The following is a 16,685-nucleotide window of genomic DNA, read 5'->3' on the forward strand; positions in this document are numbered from 1 at the left end:
AGCATTGAAGCAGGCAGGGTAAGTTAAGGTGAGCAGAAGTGAATCTGAGGCCCTCTGAGGGATCCTGGTGCTAATGGGTCAGAAAACTGACAGCTGGAGAGGGTGAGACTTCATAACAACCCCTGAGCTTCCAGTGCAGCAGATTTTCAACTAAGGGTCCTTAATTTAAGATCAATGCCTACCTAGTTTATTTGAGAGGCAGCACTTGGAAAAAAAAAAGAATAAAAGGTGAAAGAAGTAGTTTTAAGCACACATGCAAGATGTCAAATCCACAGTGAGATTCTTTTTTACAGACTTTTTGATTTTGGTCCAAACAAATAAAGATAATAAAGAAATAACACAGGCACTTTAAATAGACACTTTAGTGGCTTATGTAAATAATAAAATCTGAAATGTCCTTGAAGCAAAGACGCAGTGGTTTGTAAAATTAATTTGGTTAATTCAGAAAGTGAGTGATCAATTTAGCATTGTAGACTTCCACCTGTCATAACAAACACACATATAATAGATTGGAATGCACTGACAACTATTACACTATTAGTTAGTAAGTATTAAAAAAATGTATGTGTATTTAATCATTTTTAAAATATTTTTTCAGTTAAAACTGTTTGAATGTAATCTTTTTTTTATTTTCTCTGATCATTTTCTCTATTTTTTTTACCCTCCAGTTATGTTGTGGGTTAAATTGACCCATTTCAAAGTTAAAAATCTCAAGTATTTTTTTTGTAAAAAAAATAAAATGTTAAATAAAATATACATTGTATTTTATATGCAAGTCTTTTCAATGTTAAAAAAAAAGTTTTAACATCGATTTTTTTTTTTAATGATAAACGAGTGAATTATCCTCATTGAACTATGATCTGTGAGAGGTAAAGGACACCATTGCACTAAATATTGATTAAAGTGGTTAGTAATGGAGTTATTAATGAAATATAAACAATGTTTATTGAGATTGTTTAGTTTCTGACACTTTTGGAATTGACCCACAAACATTATTGCTATTCCTGAGAAATGAACATAACAGGAGGGTAAATATATAGTTAAATAACATTCATATACTGTAACATTTCCTGCCATATAAGAAATAATACATTATGATACTTTCAGCACTTTGGGATAAACATGGACATACTGTAGAGGTAAATATATATGCTACATGTCATTATTATGAGTAAACTTAATGTCTGTGTTCATCTCAGACTACTTAACAACTATTCGGTGACGAAATGACACTCGTTTTATAATTAGAGATACTTTTACATTAGAGCTACAAGCCTCAGATTATCATCATATCGCTTTGTGTTCAGAGTGTCCCACTACAAACACTGTTCCCCTCACAGGGCCCTCTGTTGGACCCATCTGAGAAGAGGATCAGGACCTCACAGAACAAACACACGTGAGAGCATGAAAGAGTGAATGAGAGCGAGAAAAATGAGAGAGTGAGACAGAGAGCGATACACTAACACTTCCTTTGAATTTGCTCAGATGTGTTGGCCCCGGTCGGAGCGAGTGTCTCCCCTCGACTCACTGCGGCGGCTTTCAAAGTGCCTTTAATCCCATAATATAGTTAGTGATGCTCCCCTGGACACACCGCCCAGCCCGCCTCGCTGGTGAATGTGCTCATGCTGGTCTGACCAACAGTAATTACGTGTGCTGCTTATTAACGCTTTGTGAACACATCTAATCCTCAGCTGTGTATACAACTGTTATTGTGGAGCCTGCTGTTTGTAGTGAGAGGATACACACAGATACACAGTGCTGTGAATGCAGGGGAATCATTTCAGCCAGCAAAATGATGCATCACAATTAAGTGATCCAGTCCAGTGATTCAGAGGAGGAACTAACTTTGATCTCTTCGTTTGGGGCATTAACAAGCTGATGACTTCATGAGAGTGGGAAATAAATGAAATGGAATTGATGCTTTACTAAGTGGTAAACAAGACCACTTTGGAAAACTGTTAACAGAAGATTAAAGGTCCTCAGTTCAGATGTTTTTTCAAAGCACTGCTTCCCATAACCTGCCTTGTTAACAACAGCTTCAGTTAATAGTCTCCTGCTTTTAAACTGCCTGAAGAGAACATGCCACAACTTGATGCATTGTGGTTTACAGGTAGAGGTTAAACTTCAGACAAAGTGCTGAAGATGCAGAACTGTCTAACAGCACAACAAGGGCTGCGTCAGACAATTTTTGTAACTTTTTTGAAACCAACAATCCGATGATGATGCCTACTTAAAGGGATAGTTTGGACTTTTGACTTTAAAGTGGGGTTGTATGAGGTACTTATCCATAGTCAGTGTGTAACCTACAGGAGGTTGGTGCTCCCTCAGTTTGAAGAAGCAGGCAAGAGTACCGGCACGGACAAGGGCAGCAGCAAAACATATTTTGGCTAGGGCTGGGCGACATGGCCAAACTCTTCTATCCCAACAGAGCTAATTTCATATAACGAGCATCATGATACAGCATGTTTCGTTTACTCTTCTGTGACTTGAATCCTTCACAACAAAAAAGTATTTTGTCCTTTAATAAAGGAACTATAGCGCAAAATTATCATTTTCAAGTGAAATTATAGGGAAAAATATATATATATTTTTTCAGCTATACACTGACAATGTTCACATTCATACAAATCAGAATGTCTGCTAAATCTGAGTTGGTATTAATTTAGATCATATATTCAGGATAGGATAGCTCGATATATGAAGTCATCACAATATGATTCCATAGAGAGGATAAATAATAATTTCAGTATTTCAGTATTGCCCAGCCCTAATTTTACCCTAAACAAATGACCCACCTAAAAAAAGTCACAAAAGTTTAGGTGTATGCTATGTTTAGAATATTTTCACTGCTTTACCTTGCTGTCAGAGAGCACTTTTCGATGGGAAACTGAAGCGGTTATCAGGAGTCCCTTTAAAAGCCACCAGACTACATTGATAAAAGCAGTAATTTTACCTCGCAGAAGAGAGATGCTGGTCTGCCGCTGCCTCGACTGGTTAGTTTGTTTGTGATTCACATAATAACACAAACAAACTAAGCAACAACTACATTGTAGGTAGTACACTGACTGTGGATAAGTACTTCAAACAAAACAACCTCAAAAATATTATACAAATATAACTAAAGTCTTTTCTCTTTCGTCACACAACTTCCGTCACTTTTGTACAACTGAGTGCAACAACATGAATGCTTCTCTCTATGATGACCACATTTGAAGGTATAAAAACTTTTGCACCTCAGGCCTTTTCGTGTCATATGTACTGATGCCACGTTCATATCATACTGGAGTTACAGTTATTACCAATTTCCAACTTTTAAATAGTGTTCACATCGAAATCCAAGTTGTAATTAAAACAGGGAAACTCAGATTTTTGGGAAAGCTCCGAAATATCCGACCTGGCACTTAATAATACAAACTGCCTGAGAACCAGACAAACATGGACGCCTCATGCCAGACACAGTCCATCTTTCAAGATAATTGAAGCCAAATTTTAGCATTTACAGTATTATACTGTCAATGTGCAGGATATTCTACTCACTTGAACAGTCCCATATGACGTGTTGTAAACATGAGAGCAATGGTGTTAGTATAGTCATTGATGAATTTCTTTTAGCTGGAGTGCATTCTAGTTGATGATTGTTAAATGTTGGTGCAAATTTATTGAAGTGTTCAGACTTCAGACTTTATTAATGTCTGAAGTAGTTTAGTGGTTCAAAATCCATAAGAAAAAGAAATAAAGCTCCTTTTTAGGATGAATCCTTCCTTTTAGATTAGTTCATTTTATTTCAGGTCACTTCAGTTTCAGAGGACCACACTAGTTGGTTTGGGCAAAGATTAAAGCTGGCCTGATTACTCAAGGTTTGTTAAAATGTCATGCTTTGATGTCCGAACCAAGCATTGCTGATCCCTCATTTGCTGAGCCAGCGCTCCTGCTGCTGCTGACCTCACTCAGTGTATTAGATGTGGATTAGAGTTGCAGGCTTCAGTCTTACCAGGCCGTTACAGTTGCTCAGGGCCACTTTGCTGGAGTGCGGCTGGTCTTGGAGGTGTCCTACATAGTGGCAATGCGGAGAATAAGGATGACTCCAGGCTAATCGACCTTTCTTCCAATACTCCACCCTGAACTGGCGGGACAGCAGGCCTCCCTGCAGTGTTAGGTTCAGCAGGAAGTTGTTACGTGATGTGGACAGCTGGTAGAAGAGCTAACAGATAGAAAGAGAGAAATCAGTTTATAAAAATGAATGAAAACAGTTTTCAGAGAGTTTAAATGTGTGTTTCAATAGCTGTGTTTCCATTAAAGTTCAAAGGAATTTTGAAGTGAAATATTGAAATGCCGCATCAAAGAAAATGGGAATTAGGGACGTTTCCGTCAAATGGTTTAGAGCAAATAAACAAAGTTGCAAAAAATGTACTTTGCTCAGAAGATGGCAGTGTAATGTGTTGCTGTAGGCTAATCCTTTAGTAAACAGTAGAAGTAGAGACTGTGCACGAGAGAAAAAACAACAAAAAAAAGAGGTCGCTAATCAGACAATTTAGCCTCAGGAGTTCTTCAGGAATTGGATTAAATTGGGCAACTTATAATTGCTTTTCCATGTCAGCTCGTCTTGACCGGCAGAGCGGAAACAGCTGATCAGTCATGTGAGTGAAATGTTTGATAAGTCAGAACTTATTCAGAAAAAGCATTTCCATCTCCTGTTTAGCGCATTAATTATTTTTTTAGAAAGACAAAAATCACCTCAAGCGAGTTTAAAACTTTTATGCACATTTTCGAAAGTTTTATTGAATAAAAAAGCTTTTATTATCCAAGCTTCTCTTGAAATTCGTGGATGGAAACACGACTAGTGTAAGAGAAACAGAAGAAAGTAAAACAATTTCAAAAAGCATATTACAGAGTCAGGCAGCCTGTCTTCAGTGCTGCGTCTTCTTCTTCTGTGGTGTTCTTCTTTGTCCAGCATCTCGCCGTTAGGTCCTACACGTACTGGGATGGCAATCTCATACTGGCCTAGACTGGACAGGAAGGCAGCTAGAGGGGGAGAAATAAAGAAGGCAACAAACCAAAATCAGAGTTTAACTTAATAAAGCCAAAATTCAGCTTAATCTAATTGACTCTAATTAAAAACAGTTGAGGATTTGGGAGCTGCTTATTTTGAATAACGCTATGGGGCTTTTTATTGAGAGAGTAACCCAGTTGGCAAAGAGAAACTTGCAGACTTTTTGGCCCATTACTGACAACGTCCCTCCACTCAAAGAACCCCCTCCTCCATGAGGCCAAAGGGATGTTGCCATGGTTACCCTGAAACTGTATACTTCCTGTCTGTCCCAGTCTGTGCCGGGGCCTGGTGGAGATTTATTGTCCAAACACACACGGCTCCAAACAGCCAACGTCAGCTAACTAACGGGGAAAGGTCACCAGCAAATGAGTTCAGTTTTCATCAAACCTTTGGCCTCACTTGGTGGAGAGGCAGCCCCTTCCCACACAGAGTAAATACCCAGAGATCAGAGTTCCCTGGTACAGACTTGGAGAGCTCTGTACCGGGAAAAACCACTCTTTAGGCAGCGGATAGGTCTGGCTTGAATAAACAGCAAGCACAATTACAAACGCTGCCTTCACATGAAACTCGTGAGGTTGTACTGCATTTTCGACATGGGATTTTAGTACAAAATATGCACGGTGTTCAGTGGTTTCAGTCATGAGAACACAAATGGACAGTGGCCTTGTTCCCTTTTCAAAAATGGGGAATGACTCAGTGTTTTTAGCATTTCATTTCATGTTTAATTTTCCTCCTCTAGCTATGTCTGTGCACAGCTAAGCAGCAGGCAAAACACATTTCTTGTAAGGGTTCAGTAAGGTGGGACGGCCTGTGAAGTCTTTACTGGAAGTAATTGGGAAACTGTGAAAACACAAAGAACTTCCCAGAGATCAAAAAGGCACTGTTACTGTCATAAGAGTCAGTTCACAGATCTGATAATAACATGCTCCTAATGCCCTCATAGTTAGTTACCTTTTTTGTATCTTGTCTGCTAGCTCTTTTAGACTTGGTTACCTGCTGTGGTGTTAAATCCCTGTTCCTAGCAGTGTTGCCAACTCTTTTCCAATGAAAGTAGCTGCCACTAGCTCCAAAAGTCGCTAAAAGCCACCAGATGACATAGCGTGCCAATAAATCGCACATGCAGTTTTCTATATCCTGCTGTCCAGCTCGTGCAGCACTCGTTGGTTGGGTCCTATGATGCTTTGCGACTTCTTTGTTCATGTTTATTTTTGTTATGTTTATGTTTTATTGTTGTTTGTTATAATGTTCCGGTACAGAATCGCCGTAGTTGTCAAGTTTGTTTATATAGGTAGGTCACTTCAGGTGTTTAATGTTCGTACTGTGACCATAAATAGGGGTCGTGTTAGTGACCACCCTTCCTGTTCTAAGCAAGTTAGAATCAGATTTGTTGGCATTGATTCTCCTTTTTCCTACCTGAAAAAGTCACTGAATGTGTCACTAGTTGCTTTTTATAAATAAAGTCACCTAAATCTAGTTAGCAACAGTTGGCAACAGTGGTTTCTAGTACATTTTACTTTTAAATGACCTGCTCAGGTTGTGGGTGTTGTGTTTTAGTCCTCACCTTGTTTCAGTGACACATTAAAGCTACACCGAATAACTACGATACCAACAAAAACTGAATTCACAATTCACTCTCAAATATAGCATTATTTGTAAGAAAAAAAATCCTGTTTAGGACGGCTTTTATAGCTAATAAATCATGAGAGAAATAATATTAAAAGGTGTCCAAACAGCTAGCTAGCTAGAGTTTTGCACTAGCAGCTTATAGAGATGGAGCGCCACGTGTCATACAAACCACGCCCAACTATCAGTGCCCCAATACACAACCAAGGGCTGAAACGCTAACAAAATGCCTGTTTCTACTGTAGCTATAACTATAACATTTAAACATATCATATGATTATTTTAGCACTCTATGTCTACCAGAAAGGACAAGTTGGCTGTTAGCCAATTCATTCATTTGGAGCTTTCTGGTCACCTGACAAGTAAAAGTTCACTATACAGTCTTCAAGTTTGCAATTAACAGTTACCTATTATTCTTATATCTTCTTTTCAAAATAAATACATTAGTTGATTAAGTTAAATTAGAGTACATAAATAGGTTTAATGAGTGTTCACTCTATAAAAAGCTTCAAGAAAACTAGTGTTTAGAGAACAAAAAATATGACAAGAAATTTTTAAAAATCTGGGTTGTAAAGAATATCTTTAGGCTATGTGTGCCTTGTGAACTGGAGCTACTGGGAAATTTTCACTTACAGTCGAGAAATCGCACCAATACTTTCAAATGGCCAAAAAAGGACACTTGAAGACACATCAGCCAAACCACATCAGCCCTATTCCACAAACTTGTTCAAAAGCATTTTCTTCCTAAAAACTGTAAACTGTTTCCCACAAAACATCCATCCTGCTCTCACAAACCACAGCAGCTCATCAGGCAGGTGGTATGATTATTACCTTTGCACAGGAAAAGCTCCTGGAGAGAAAATGAAGGGAGGGTGTTAATGAAGTATAACTAACCTCCAAGGAAGAAATTAATGAGACCTCACGCAGAATAAACATGTACACCAAGGAAAACCAGTAAAAAATAATTAGTATGTTGTTTGAACTAATGGTTTCAGTGGAAGTGTTTAATAGGACGGATGAGGAATGCCTGCTTTCTATTAAAATACCTGTTTCTGTCATTTATATACACATCAGTATTCCTGTTACTGTCCCTATCTGCTCTAGGAAGTATAAACTAGTACACATATTTGATATTTTATCTCTTAACAAGTCGTAAATTGAGCCCACAGCAACCCTGCCTAGTGCAAAATATGCTCAATGACTGATTCAACATTTGGAAATGCGAGGTAGACATTAAAGCAGACAGAAAACTGACAGTGGAAACACGCTTGCTAAATTTAACAGGAGACACTCCCTGGCTAAAAGGGCTTCTTACAGAAGTGTCTGTGCTGATAAATACACCCATCCACCCATGAGCAGGGCATTACCCTGGTTTCTGTTATCAACAAATGAAAATAGTGGAAGGAAATACTCTGCCTGGAAAACTCCCTCCCTCCATCCCAGACACACCTTCATGGCACCTCAGGCCAAATGCTGCTCTGCCCTGTGTGAAACAACTACTACAAGAGGAGGAAGAACCCAGTGTGTGATTATCAAGTATAAATTACGAGAGAGAAAAATGGTGAAAGGCTTGTCTTTTAGATCATAGACTTGTTAGAAGACTTCCTGTGTCTCATCTGTCTTTCTCCTGTATGCAGGTGACTCACACGGGGAAATTATACATGTCGATATACTAGGAGCATTACTCCACTTGTTTTCCCGGTGCATGTATTTACTAAACGTTATGGTAAGAACTTGTTAGATCCGCCTTCAAAATAAAAGCAAACACATGTAGCTTTCAAAATAAGAGCATATGGATGCGTTAACAGAGTCCACCACAGAATTTACAAGAATACTGTTTAAATAATATGCTTTGAAAAAAACAGAAGAACTCTTATTCTCCTCTACAGTAATTCATTAAAATATGTAATAATTAAGATGGAAGAGTGCCGTTAAAATCTGTGAGAGGCACCAAATTTTGGCTTTTAGGACAAAAAAATTATCCGGGGGAGCATGCCACCAGACCACGCTTCTTTCTTCAGTTCCCCCCATCATAGTCTCTGAAAATCCTATGGGAAACACTAGTTCTAAAGCTTGTTTTGCAGTCAAGTGTCATTTTCATACTTTCTAAATCACTGACTGATATTTACACACACACCATCCTGGGGACAAATAACCTTTTACCCCCACTGCTGAAAAAAATCCTAGAGGAAACACTGGAGTGTTCAGGTGACAATGTGGTGTATAGTGTTGGATATTGGTTAAAGAAAAGAATTACTTTTTGGAGAGAAAATCTACTACTGTGCTACTTTCGCAGCAGCTACAACCCGTACAGTCTGTGGTGATGTTGAGTGCGATGTATCTGACGGAGTTGGTGGTGGCATTTTACACAACTACTATATGCTTTAATTTATATGATGGTTATCGAATGCTCTGAACACAGCCCAGCTCAATGTCCATTCTACTCTCATTCAGGTTCGACTGGCTGACCTCACTGATGCTCTTGTGGCTGAACGAGAGCAAATCCCTGCAGCCAGGTATTGAAACATTAAATATATCACCTCCTTTCACACAGATTTTATGGCAAACTTAACGTCCATTTACACATCCAGCAGCAAAAAGCAATGTTTGCATCCATTTGGCATTGTCGGTCTGTCAATATTCCGTCTCTTTTAGCTCAGTCTCCATCAACACCCGAGGTAAATAACTGGCTCTTTAGTTGTTAATTGCTCCACTATGTTCACCGGAAAGTCGCTAAGTTTGTCTGTCTGCAGTTTGCTGCTGAGCAGGTAGTGTTTATCAGAGTTTTTTTTTGTGAAGAAACAGCTGCCTGATGTGGCTGGAAGCAAGGTTGAAAAAAGCAGAGTTGCCTGATTAAAACAGTGGGCTAAGAAGAAGCTAAAATGCTCCAGAGAGCTGTGAGAAACTTCTGATTTATGTGGGTTTATCACTTACAACTCCCCTAACATTACACATATTTATGTGATTATTAAGCATATTAATTAGTGCAGCTTTAAAGTGAGATCTGCCTGTACCTGTGGAAAAGTCTGAGAGAATGAGCCACGTCAAGGTTTGAGGGGTGGTTATTTAAGGGAAGCAGCATGGCAGACTATTGGAGACAGATGGCTGTGAGGGGTCAGAGGTTAAGTTTAGGAAATACACAATCACAGCCTTGTTCAGGGTGACGAGACACGGACACTCAGGGATTTTATGTCTTTGCCTTCAGGGGAATTTCAGTCACTTCAGTGTGTGTGTGTGTGTGTGTGTGTGTGTGTGTGTGTGAGAGAGAGAGAGAGAGAGAGGGACTGTGTGGTGAGAGAGGTGAGGGGGGCGGGCACGTGTCTATGCCACAGCTACATGATTTGTGGAAGCAGAGTTCAAGTTCAGCAGCCCAGACCTGCAGGCCTGGAGTGTGCCTCAGCCGGTCACACAGCTGGGTCAGACCTGAAACATTTTCTACGGCTCATTTCACACAACCTTTTCTTATGCACTGTGCATGTGGAATATAAATACAAACAATTACAGTAACTATGGAACATATGTTAATCCTTAAATTACAACTAAACTACAAATTAAATACAAATAAAAAAGGGTATTTATTCTGAACTTCTAAACATGGGTAGCATTGTGAAGGTTTTTTTCTAAATGAAAAACAGATTTCACTCTGGGCGCCTCGACCATAAAGTACATTAAAGAACTCCTGCTCTCAAGAGACTGAAAATAATTAAAGCACACCACAGTAAAAAGGCAGGATCACAGACTATAAACCAATTATGTTTTCCCACTATTTATAAAGACCTCAAACAATGAGGCCTGTGCTGTTAATAGTGTGTTTAATTCTAACCCAGGTCTCTGGAACTCTCTTCACATTTAATGTTTGATTAGTTTCAAAAGGTCAACCTGTGTTATGGAACTTGGCTTTAGACCTGCTGCAACACTTGGGAGGCTGATGTTGCAATTTTTTTGGTGGGAAAGCATGAACACATGTTTCTATAATAACTATAGGGTTACTGTATGGTAATTATTGAACGCAAAAGGATTACTGTAACCTTATAGTAGATATGATGTAGACTAGACTCCTTCCTGTAAGTTCAGGTTTGAACATAATTGAGTTCAAGTTGTTGCATGAACTCTGTTTAACAAATATATTTATGCCTGGTTAGGTTTTAAATGACACCTCTATACTTTTTTGGTACCAACCAGACATCCAGGTCCGCAAAGTGGAGCCAGTTCTGAAGTGCCTTAAACCTGCATTCTTTCTATTGGCCAGCAGGAGGCAACTCCACTAATGTGCACAATTTAACAGCTGTTAACTTGTTTTTGGTGTGTGCATCTTCCTCTCAGGACTTTGGCCCTTCACATTGTATTTTCAGTTCATGAAAGTTAATAATAACATTTTTATTACCTATGAATGTTTTGCTCTACATTCAGTTCTACTAAAATACACTATGTATTAGGCTGTTCATTTTTACACCTTGCTAACCAAACTAGCTAGCTACCCTATCTGATAACTTCTCCCTCTCATCCAAATGTGTTCACTTTTAGCTCCAAGAAAACAAGATGGCGACAGCCAAAATGCCAAACTCTTGGCTTCAGAACCAAACCAATGGGTGACGTCATGGTGGCAACATCCACTTCTTAGTCTATGCTCTGTAACACTAGCCCTTTTCAAACTGCATTTCCACAAAAGTGCTGTCACAAGCTCTGTCAGCATTTCGCCTGAGAACATTCATACTGATTCTACAACGGCATAATATTGGCATCACAGGTGCCGTGTAACAGAGCAGCGGCAGTACATGTACAATAAGGGATGGCAGCAGCAAGTGCATTCAAAACAATGATGCCGGAAGAACTGCACGTCATGCTGTTTATCAATGTAGAGATTCTACATACTCAGGCAAAGTTGTTCTGCATTTTTACTTAACATGATTCAGTTACTGTCAGACTCAAGTGAGAGGCCTGTTTCTAATGATACGGTCCACTTCCTTTCTTATTACCCGAGTGTTGGTCGCACAAATAACTTCTGATCTCGAACAGTCTCGCTCGTTCAGATTGAAGGCGAAACGTTACAGAGGCATACATATTGAACACATTCTAAAAGGGGCTACTGAGTTTAAAAAACTGCCAAAACAGGCACTGAACGTTTGGTCAGATTCCTAAACTTGTTAACTTGCTCTTTGATCACACTTCTTCTTATGTTAAATACACATTCAGCTACAAGAGCAAAACTTTATCCAACTGTAGTATTAACCTGTTCCTTTAATATCTCTGTGTGCATTAGGCCATGGTGGACCAAATCAATTAACAGGATTCCTATACGGCTACAATAAGATTTTTTAACGTGATTTTTACATTACTATGGTTTGTATTGTGTTTAATTTGCCTCCTCTCACCTTGTGACTGGGCGAACTCATCTCTGTGATCTCCTTCGACCTCTGCGGCAACCATGACGACGATGACAGTGCAGACCAGACCAGTCCTCCATAGCGTTTCCATGGTTACTACAGTAGTTGCTATAGTAACAGTATTCAGTGCAGTGGTCCCCGGGCCTCTGTCCCAACATGTCTTCTGCCCTCTCGGATGCCCCGTGGCCTAGCAGTGGGACAGCTCAGCGCTCTGTTGGGCCATGGCTGCAGGAAGCTCCGTGGGTTCAGACAGACATAGCAGCCTCTACAGTGTGTCGGATCCTGGACGAGTCCTCATAGGAGGAGCAAAAACCTGGATGGATCTCCCAAAGGGCTCAGCAGCAGTCACAGGTTTAGACTCCTCTCTGTTGCACTGCAGAAGAGAAATTGTTCAGCAAGGAAGAGGAAAGGGAGTGAAAAGGGAGTGAAGAAACAGATTTAGGCTCAAAAAGGGAGGAACAAGGGAGACATAGTAAAACACAGACTCAAAGAGAGAGAGAGCATGAGATCCCATTGACCCATGCCTTTCCCAGTCTAACAAGACAAATCTGCTCAGTTCATATTCAGCGTCCAGTGAAGGACCGCCCAGTCCTGCATTGTTCCTGCAGCTAATCAATCTTGGCTTTGGCGAAGGGCAAACACCCTGTCTTTCACTCTGATGACCAGAGACAACAGCAGGTCCCAACCTGGGGCCCCTGGGGCCCCGCTCTTTAAGCTGCCTGCCCACCGGAAAGAGTTCAAACACAAAGGAAGCCATTGATCTTGTAAAAAGCTGTTCTTAATGCCCAAACAGGGCTTGAAGTGGGTATTATGTCAGAGGCTCTTGGGGTAAAATGAGCCAATTTGAGAGGAGCAGCAGGTTGCCATCACTGCTACGCTGGCTGACTGTGGTGGTTGGTTGTATGGCTGAGTGACTTACTGGCTGGCTGCCTGACTGTACAGCTTACTAATTGGCTGGCGTCCTGGTTAGCAGACGGATGGTATGAGTGCCTATATGAAGCTTGTTTACATCTGACACAAAGGGAAGAGTATTATCATAATTATAGCAGGCGCTGGAGGATAGGTCATTGTTAGACTGTAGACTGTTGAATCACAAAGATCAGAGGATCATTGATTTTATGTCATTCACATTTTCAAGGTACTCTTTTAGGAAAGATAGGCTACATGGTATCAAGTGTTATATAACCACCATAATGCTCTGGGGTGTACCCCACTAAGGCCAAATGGTCAAAATTTCAATTTCCTCAATCCTACTTTTGATTTTGATTATTGAAATTAAAAGCTAATTTTTCAATCAGAATTAAAATCGTGACCCAACTAATTGACATACTGAGTGGGACATTTTGGGAGTTGGAATATACTCCCGTCAATGCGCTCTACTGGACTTAAACTAGTTTGGCTTTTTAAAATGCAGCCCCAACCACTGCCTCACTTCATTCACACGTTTAAAATCAGCATTTTTTTCATTGTTGCTTTCAAAGATTGTATAATAAAAGGTTTGTTATTCGAATACAATTTAACCTTAATCGTATGGGTATTACTGACTCCTCGTCATGAAACTAGACAGAAATACGCCAACACGCAGCAATGACTGGTGATGTGGTCTTAAAGCTTTGGTTTAAGTTAAGTTTTTGGATATTTTGTCTTAAACTTGCATTCTTTCTAATGGCCAGCAGCAGTCTGACTGTATGGAAGTCAATAAGTAAATGATCCTACTACTCAAGCGAAAGGGCAATAAGCTAATATCAATTGAACAAAACAGGATCATCAAAAGATGCAGAAAATTATTTGACCTCTGGTTCTTCATTTCAGCAATACAAACAATAATACAGGACTCATCCGTCAGAGCTGGCTCTGTCCTGACATACAGTTGCATGTCATCTGCATATTCCTTCACAATTCCAGTGAAATTCAATGTTTTTCTCCATCAGACGTTAATTACTGTTTTACTTTTCCAGAAATAACAAGGGAAAGATTGTTCCTTCCTTTTTTTAACTGCTGAATAAAAAGTGAAGTTTGCATGACAGCACTCAATGATCATTTGGAGGTAACATTTCAGCCAGCCAGACATCACAGATTAAAATCTTGGGTCTCTTGTTCATTTTCCACACTACTAATTTAACTGTCTTGCGCTATACATAAACCCCAAGTTCCTTTTTAATTGAGCACTATTCCATTATTTTTACTTATGGACCAACATAACAGCGAGTCTGCTTTATAATAACAATGGAAAATGACTTCCTCAGACCCAGAGTACCCATTACAAAAACAGACCAGAGCCAGGATCAGGAGTCACATTTTCATGGGTGCCCTTCTCTTTGACTTGAGTTTCCTGGCTATGGATTGCAGTGTCAGCTAAAAAAAAAACCCAACCCTTGCTATTCTCCAGTAAAGTCTGCCCACCCAGTTCACTCTTGTCCCAGCCTCCCCTGCCTCCCCTCCCCTCCATCCCTCCCTCAGTGCCGTCTGGGGAGAGAAGAGCAAGCAGAGACGCCACACTGGCCCAGATGGCTGGCGGCTAACCAACTGCAGCCAAAGGTAATCGGAAGCAGATGGGAAACCTTTTGGTGACGAGAGCAGGGGGAACAAGTTGCCTCCTGAAAAGAGGAGGGAAAAAAACGAGCGCAAAGCCCAAGGGGAATGAAAGAGAGACAGCAGAGTGTAAGCTGTTCGAGCCAGCTGGGAGAGCCATTCTTGAGTGTTAATACCCTGAACTGAGTGTGGAGGAATGAGTTGAAAAGAGCCCTAATGTGCCTCTTATTTCATTTCAAACAGCAATGGGAAGGTACAGTAAAAGGAGAGCTTACTTAAAAAACACTAAGGGGTCTTTGTACTGTTGCAGCTTCCCTCATACGTGGAACAACTGAAAGTCTTTCTCTCTTCCCCTCCCTCAGGCTTTCTCCCAGTCATTTCCTGCACAAGCCAAACTCCCCTCCATTTTCATTACTTCTTCTGCTCCCGCTCTCAATTTATTGTGGGGTTATTAAACTTGCAGCTTGATATCAAGTGCTTTTCATTACCACTAACTCTCCTTTGTTTATTTAAACAAGAAAAAGAGGGGGAGACTGGACCCCCCAGTGCTGTCCCTCGGTGCTTTTTAAGTAAAGCTGCTTAAAAAGATTTGTGGACAGCCTTCAAAGGATCCCCACAACAACATGTATGCACTGCCTTCTTGGTAAATTATGACTCCATTATAAGCCCAACAGAAATGCAGCTAAATTAAGAGAAAGCTGTCTCGCAGAGGTGATGGTGTCGTACATCTTCCGTGGTCTGTTGTGCAAAACTTTCCTTCTGGGCTGTATCACTTTTGAGCGAAATAAAAAACTTATGTTTGTCAGCTGGCCAAGCGAGCACATACGCCGACTCTCTGCTCGGTGTTTTGCTTGGATTACGAATATCGAGCATATAGCTGCAATCACGGCCAAGAGAGAAAGTGGTCCGGGCTGCAGACAGGCCACACAATTTCCAACGCAATCACAATTTGCAAAGAGAAAAGAAGGAGGGGAGAAGAAAGGGGTCGTTGTTAACATGAGAGAGAAAAGTTGGACCGCTCGGGATAATTAGGTGGGAATTTAAAGGTGGGCCAAATCTGCAATGTAATCAAGCAAGTGGACCCAGTTTTGACACGTCATTTTTTCATCTTGTCATCCACTGGTGACTGGTGCTTTTAATGTGCTGTAAAGGATGTACAGTGAGGGGTTTTTTTTCTTTTTAAGACTAGAGCTAACTATGCTGTCCTTGTCTTTAACTGTTGCCAGGGAGAGTGGAGCTATCCGAAAACTAGCACACTAATCAAAGCCATATGACCGGCTCAAAGTAAAGTCTGTGTGGAGCGAACAGATGCTAAGTGTCCCTCAGTTTAGCTTCAAGTCTAGCACTCCCCCCACTCACACACACACATATACACTGTTTCCACTTTGATCAGGGAGTAGCTCATGAATCAGCTTTAGGCTCAGTTTATTATTTCATTGAACCGGCGGTGCAGCTTCTCTTTTCTAATAAGACCATGAGGCTGTGGGATCAAATAGCAGAATAAGACGAATGTCACAAGTCAGATGCAGCGTTTCAGACAGTCTCAGCAGCAATTACTCCCTCTAGAAGTCTCACACGGATCTCCACATGAAGCTCTGAACAGGTGATAGAAATAATACAAAGAACTGGAGGATATTTCTCAGACTAAACTCTGTCCGTCTGGTACAAAGACAGACAGAGAAAGAGGCAGGCATTCCTTTCTCAATTTCCCCAAATAAACAGTGTGCAGATGAAAAGTGGGAACATAAACAGGCCACAGAACCTCGGATGTGCTCCCCTAACTCTGAAAATGTGCCTCTCGAGTCTGAAACAATATTTAGTGAGAGAGAGAGCTGACTCGACACGAAGTGAGTCAGCCAGCACTGCAGCAGTGGGAACACAGCACAGATGGTAGTGGAAGGTTTTCTCTGTCTTTCTGTCTTTTATCATATTAATTTCTGCACACAGTTTTTATCTTTTTTAAGACTGTCAAGAGTCTAAGACATCAAAATATACTCAGTTTAATGTCACTTGAGACAAAGTAAAGAAGCAAATCTTCATTTGAGAACATTAATCATAAATGTTTGGCATTTTTTTGGCTTGAAAAATGTCCTAAT

General features: G+C 40.3%; 1 protein-coding gene across 1 annotated transcript in view; it reads right to left on the reverse strand.

The window, feature by feature from the left end:
- The window catches only part of adamts10 (ADAM metallopeptidase with thrombospondin type 1 motif, 10), a 66,430-nt gene that overhangs the window by 48,149 nt on the left and 1,596 nt on the right, over positions 1–16,685 (reverse strand). Inside the window, exons 2-4 of the mRNA XM_059340709.1 lie at positions 12,046–12,430; positions 4,889–5,022; positions 3,992–4,201 (exon numbers count right to left, since the gene is read on the reverse strand). Coding sequence (XP_059196692.1) covers positions 3,992–4,201; positions 4,889–5,022; positions 12,046–12,148 — 447 coding nt within the window. The 5' untranslated portion in view covers positions 12,149–12,430. The remainder of the gene's footprint in view (positions 1–3,991; positions 4,202–4,888; positions 5,023–12,045; positions 12,431–16,685) is intronic.

This window comes from Centropristis striata, chromosome 9, assembly GCF_030273125.1.
Source record: "Centropristis striata isolate RG_2023a ecotype Rhode Island chromosome 9, C.striata_1.0, whole genome shotgun sequence".
Lineage (NCBI taxonomy): Eukaryota > Metazoa > Chordata > Actinopteri > Perciformes > Serranidae > Centropristis > Centropristis striata.